Source organism: Benincasa hispida, chromosome 5 (assembly GCF_009727055.1).
Source record: "Benincasa hispida cultivar B227 chromosome 5, ASM972705v1, whole genome shotgun sequence".
Classification (NCBI taxonomy): Eukaryota; Viridiplantae; Streptophyta; class Magnoliopsida; order Cucurbitales; family Cucurbitaceae; genus Benincasa; species Benincasa hispida.
Genome location: NC_052353.1, coordinates 50,057,733 through 50,063,805, shown reverse-complemented (window position 1 = coordinate 50,063,805; position 6,073 = coordinate 50,057,733). Strand labels below are relative to the sequence as shown.

General features: G+C 29.2%; 1 protein-coding gene across 1 annotated transcript; it reads right to left on the bottom strand.

Annotated features, from left to right (window-relative positions):
* Nucleotides 1-1,854: 1,854 nt before the first annotated feature.
* LOC120078479 (glycine-rich protein-like) lies at nt 1,855-4,720 on the bottom strand. Its single transcript, XM_039032746.1, has 2 exons — nt 4,554-4,720; nt 1,855-2,270 (listed from the first exon to the last, which is right to left on the bottom strand). The coding sequence occupies exons 1-2, from the start codon at nt 4,651-4,653 to the stop codon at nt 2,095-2,097; spliced, it is 276 nt and encodes a 91-aa protein (XP_038888674.1). The 5' UTR covers nt 4,654-4,720; the 3' UTR covers nt 1,855-2,094.
* Nucleotides 4,721-6,073: the final 1,353 nt, after the last annotated feature.

The window sequence follows — 6,073 nt, the reverse complement described above, 5'->3', positions numbered from 1 at the left end:
AATATTATTGATTTGGTTCTTGATTTTTTACATTTTCTCAAAAAAAATTTTTTATTTTCATTTTTGTTCGGAATTTTTGCTAATTTTAAATCAAATCTTGGTGTATGAATTGAATTTGAACATTTTTTTCTTTATCTTGGCATTCCTATAAAAAATCGATTCAAACCAATCTTTTGATTTTCTCCAAATATAAATCAAGAGGTCCGATTTTATACTTAAAAATCAAATCAAATACATGACAGTTTGGTTTTTCGATCTAAATTCAAGCTATTGAATGTGCCTTTGGAAAAAAAAAATTAAAAAAAGAAAAAAGAAGAGAAGAAAAGCAATTGAATGTGGCCACGGGGAATAATGTCCACCATTATTACTCATTCGAGCTTTGCTATTCTGCACCAATAACTTTGATCTTCTCTCTCATTAGCTCTATTTCTAGCGAAGAAGATAAACTCAAAGTGAAATATGAAATAATAATTATCATAAATGAAGATGAAGTTAATACGTCATAGAATTTTAAGAGGTTCTTAAAGAGATGTTCAAGTGAAATTTAGTCGTGAAAAGACAATGTGAAAAGTTAATAAATCATAAAATTTGATTCTTTTAATCGGAGGTTTGCAAACTTCTTAAGTCAAACAAACAATTCCATACCTCGAAACTCCTATTCCTAACCATATATTATCTCAAGGTTTTACATTTGCAACTTCATCAATATAGCTGCAGCATTTGCTGCACCGACCGCCACGATTGACACCGCAGCAACCGCGTGGGCAACGATCTCTACCATATCCACCACATTTTGCATAGTTTCCGCAGCCAGGGGCGTCGGCGGAGCTGCCGGGGCCGCCCAGTAAAAGGTGTTTTGCTGCCGCATTTGTGGGGAGGACAACAACGACTATGATGGCCAATACAAGACCTACAAAGGCAAAATCCTTGGAGATGGAATTCATTTTTTTTTTCAACTTTTTGTTTTAAAAACTGGTAATTTGGAGAGGGAATGTGAAGATTTTGCTCCCCTCCTCAATGTATTTTGTGGGCACAAACAAAGAGAGAGAAATAACTCCAATTCAAATATGGCAACTAAAGACTATCCCATTTTTCTTTTTCTTTTTTGTTCTTTTAAGTCAACCATGTGAAAGTGTGAAAGATTCGTACATCCAAAAGACAATGTATAATGCTTCAATAGTTAAACCATGTTCCAATTGATATTCTAATGAAAGATATAATATAATGGGTTGAAATGTTTTTGAATTGAAAGAAAAAAAAAAAGAGTCATCTTAGTTCGGTAGTTTCAACAAAATTAAGGTCGATTGTAATGACTTTCTTCGTGCTTAAAATTAAATACAAACAATATTTGGGTGTATTCTGGATTGTTTTATCTTTTTTTTAAGTCAATTTCCATCACATACTAGAACTTTTTATAATATATATATATATATAAAAGAAGACTTTGCCAAACTATATATATCTCACTTAAACTTTTTTTTTTAAAAAAAATTATAAATAACTTTTGCTTGAAGTGGGTTGGGTGAATTTCAAATTTCAAATTATGCCATTGGGTAGGGTGTAGCTTTTAATTCTTCTATCAAATGGTCTTTTGTCGGCCAAGTTGACTAAACAAGTCAAATATCACAAAATGAACAACATTGAGGTATATTCAAGATGCAAAATTCAAAAATATTTTTAGAAGTAAGAAGTACCACGTGATAAATTATGTTTCAATAATTGAGTGAAATGTATAAATATAAGTATAGTTTAAGATGCATTTAAATATCTTTACACAAAGTTTTTTAAAAAAAAGGGGGATAAAAGAGAAAAATGAGCAAGTAACTCTCTTCTTTCCACACTCTCTCTATTCTAATATATCAAAGTATAATGTTATTAATTAGTTTTATATTAAAGTTTAAATTACACACACAATCCATTAATTAATCTCAAGAGTTGAGACTAACTAATTCGATTCCCTGATACATGGGCAAGCTATATGGGCGAAATCCTTGCACTTATTCATAATTTAAGGCAAATTAACTACAATAATACATCAACTTCATAAAGCCTTTATTTGATGCGAAACAGTGTTTTCAGTTGCTACGGCTTGACTTACGGTTCTGCATCAACAGCCTCACCAGCAAAGCTGCAGCACCTACTGCAACCGCCGAGGTGGTGGTGACCGCAGCAACCGTGGTGGCAATGGCGGTGCCCATGGTGGCCTCTGCGGAAACGACGTTTGACATCCTCGAATCCGCCTCCATTAGTCTCCATCATGGCTTTTTCAACTAGGGTTATAATCCAAAATCAAGATTACAATAATTAAGCTAGAAAAGATTAAGACATTGTAAAACTTAAAACATAACGATTATGTTTTTTGTTTGGTAAACATTTTGTTTTTTGTTTTGTTTTTTTTTTAGAAATTAAGCCTATGGATACCAGTTCTACCTCCAAATTTCTTCTTTTATTATGTACTTTTCACCAATGATATAAAAATATATAAATCATTGTAAGAAATGTGGATGAAACAAAAATAAAAAATTAAATGATTATCAAACGGAGTTTTGGGTATTTGTTTGATAACATTTCTATTTCCTATTCCTAGTTTTCATTTTTTTAGAAACAAAATTTGATAATTGTTATTTTTATTTTTTTTTATTGTATTTTATATATTATTTATATAACAATTAAAGAAAAAATTTCACATATAGAAAAAAAGGTCAAATTATTTATAGAAATAACAAATAGAAACACTGATAGACTTCTATTAGCATCTATCACATAGTATCAATGATAGACTTCTATCAGTTTCTATCACTGATAGCTAAGAAGCACAGACACAGATACGGATACAATACGATACGGTGATACGTTAATTTCTAAAAAACTAAAATATGGATACGTTGAATATATATATGTATGTATATATGTATGTATGTATGTATGTATGTTTGTCTAATTAATTGCTATAATACTTATTTTTAGTTAATTTAAAATAGATTCAAGAAGAGAGTGAAAACTTAAAAAAAAAAATATACAGTAATGTCGAGTGATTGCTGAGCGACTAGAGTAACGATAAGAAAGAAGTAGATGATGAAGATTGAAGAATGAAGTTAAGGACGAAGAGGAGTGTGAAACATGATTTAAATAGTGAGAGAGAAGGGAATAATGAAGATTTAATTACATTTCATATTTTTTTCTAAATTTTTTTTTTTATTTTTTTTTATCATTTTTAATTTATTTTGTTTTGGATTGTTCAAATTAAGTGGACTTTTATGTATGGAAGTAATTTTAAAATAATTGAAAACTCTTTTGTCATTTTCAAAAATACTATGAAACTTGTTTAATCCTTCAAAACTAATTTTGATGATATGAAAATTGCATTTAAAAGTGTAAATTTGAAAACTAAATTAATTTTGAGTAATTAAAAGTGTGTTTTCGAGTGATTTTAAAAATGAAAAAAAAGTGATTTTTGATGATTTTAAAATCACTCCTAAACATGCACTAAAATAAAATGGGTTGTGGGTTGGGTTTTTCAAGTGGTTGGGCTTAAATTTGAAAAAAAAAAAAAACTCACGTATCCGAAAGTAGATACGCATATTTGAAAATTAAAAAGAAAAAGAAAATCAAATATACTTCAGATCGCGTATCAGACACGTATCTTGATGTATCTATATCGTATCCATATTTGATACCGATTTTCTGCATAATTAGAAGTATCTGTGCTTCTTAGACTGATAGACACTGATAAACTTCTTTCGGTCTCTATCAAAGAAGATTAATTTTTTTATTTTGTATGATTAGCTTCCCTTATTTTTCTATTTTTAAAAATCCCTCATAACTAAATTATATTCAAACTATATATATAACAAGGGAAAAACCTGGAAAAAATATCATAAACAAGAAACAACAAATAGCTATCAATCAAGTTTTTGTTTTTATTTCTTTTTTTTTTTTTTAAAGAAACTTGATAACATGAATAGTTACCAAACATTGTTTCCAATTCTTAAAAAACATAAAGCAAGAAATATGTAACAGGTATCAAGAAACAAGGAACAATAAATAGAAAACAGAAAAGTTATCAAACGGGATTTTAAAGACTGCATAAAGAATAGTCAGGCCCCATTTTGTAATTATTTTATTTTTCTTTTTTGGATTTTGAAAATTATGTCTATTTAGTTTTCATTTCTTATAATGATTTATGCATCTTCTTTCTTAAGTACAATAGTTGAATTCTTAGCCAAATTCCTAAAATAAAAACAAATTTTTAAAGGTTACGTTTTTTAGTTTTTAAATTTTGGCTTGTTTTTTAAACTATTGATAAAAGGTAGATAACAAAAGAACAAATTTGGAGGTGGAAGTAGTATATATAGACTTAATCTTTAAAAAAAAAAAAGAAAAACCAAAAAACAAATAGATTTCCAAACATGGCCTAAAAGTTTTAATTTTCGAAGATTGACATAACATAATAGATAACAAGAGAGATGCCAAAATTATAAGATAAAGCTAAAATCATAAATTTTCAATGTTAATTGCAAATCTAAAACAAACTTGTAAAATGAAATATTCACCACTTTTGAGGTCATCGGCAATGGCCGTGACCTCCTCCGAGGAGAGGAGGACGACGACGACGAAAAGGAAACCGAGAAAGATGAAAGCTTTGGAACTCATTTTAAACACCAGAAGGATAAGAAAATGTGGAGAAAAGTTGGAGAAGCTAAGGGATGAGAAAATATGCAGCAATTCGTATATCTTTATAGGGGAGGATGAAAGAAGATAGGTTCCAAGGATTTAAATGGCTATTAAAGATAGTCCCTACAATCTTGTTGTGAGTTGGTGTACGATAATAATCTCAATTTTACTTAGTATATAGGGTTTTATTGGTGACATTTCTCCCAAAAAAATCAATCAACTTTTATGTTGGATGGGACCTAAACTCTCAATTTTTCGGTTTTGCATAGTTTGTGCAAATTTTAAAAATTGCTCAATAAATCAATGAATTGTTAGATACATATTTGAAATTATCAAAAAATTACTATATACAAAATTAAACATTCAAGAACTTTTTACATACACTTAGAAATTCAGAAACCCGTAAAACACAAAATGGAAAGTTTAATGACTTACCTATATACTTTTTCTTTTAGGTTTTGAAGGGATAAAATTGAAAAATTGAAAACTAATAACCGAACATGTATGGTTTAGTAACCAAATATGTATGTTGTTAAAAAAAACAAAAAACTAAAAACAGAAAATCAAAAATAAAAAACAAAAAATCTTCTTTTTTCAGCTTTTTCATTTTTTTAATGGTAAAAAGGGGTGCTGCTTGTGGAAGGAAAAACGTTTGCTGTTTTGGTAGTTGAATATTCCACTCACCATAATAAACAATGACAATAATTTAGTTTTAGTCGTTTTCAAATGGTCTTTCTTGGGAAAATAATTAGTAGAGACAAAATTTAAATTTTACCCTAAGACTTGTTATACGTGTATCGTAGAATTTAAATTTTATCAATTTTACCCTAAACTTAGAATAAGAGCAACTTCTATTTTCGAATAAATTTTCATTTCATAATTTGTGGTACAAAATTGATAAGATCTGAAAAGTAAACACCATTATTGGTGCTAAAAGTTTAAATAAAATATGTGATCTATGATTAATTCGTGCATTATTCATAAATTTAAATTTGTGCAAAATATGATATCATTGAAATTAGTCATTTACAAAGATTTTATTGGTACTTTTCACATCACTACCATAAAAGAGGCTCTGTATTGACCTTGTCAACTAGACTCTCCTACCACTACAAGAAAATAGTCCTTTCTTGATGCTTGAATTCGTCGAAAAATGGTGGAAAACGTACCGAAAGATCATCTCTCGATGCTCATATACATATCGTCGGGAGTTATTTAACTCCAGATGCCTCGTGTACTTCGTTGTGAGTTATCTACTCCTGACGATGTATATTTACCACCGGGAGTTAGATAACTCTGGATGATTTTTCTGTCATCGGGAGTTTGATTCGGAACCCCCCAAAAAGAAGCACATATAAAAAAAGGCCGGCAGAGAAATGAAACAATTTATAAGTGCATA

Coding starts and splice junctions, on each gene's coding strand:
- LOC120078479 (XM_039032746.1), bottom strand. CDS start 4,653: ATGAGTTCCAAAGCTTTCATCTTTCTCGGTTTCCTTTTCGTCGTCGTC. Junction 2,271..4,553: donor TGCCGATGACCTCAAAAGTG/GTGAATATTTCA, acceptor TTATAACCCTAG/TTGAAAAAGCCATGATGGAG.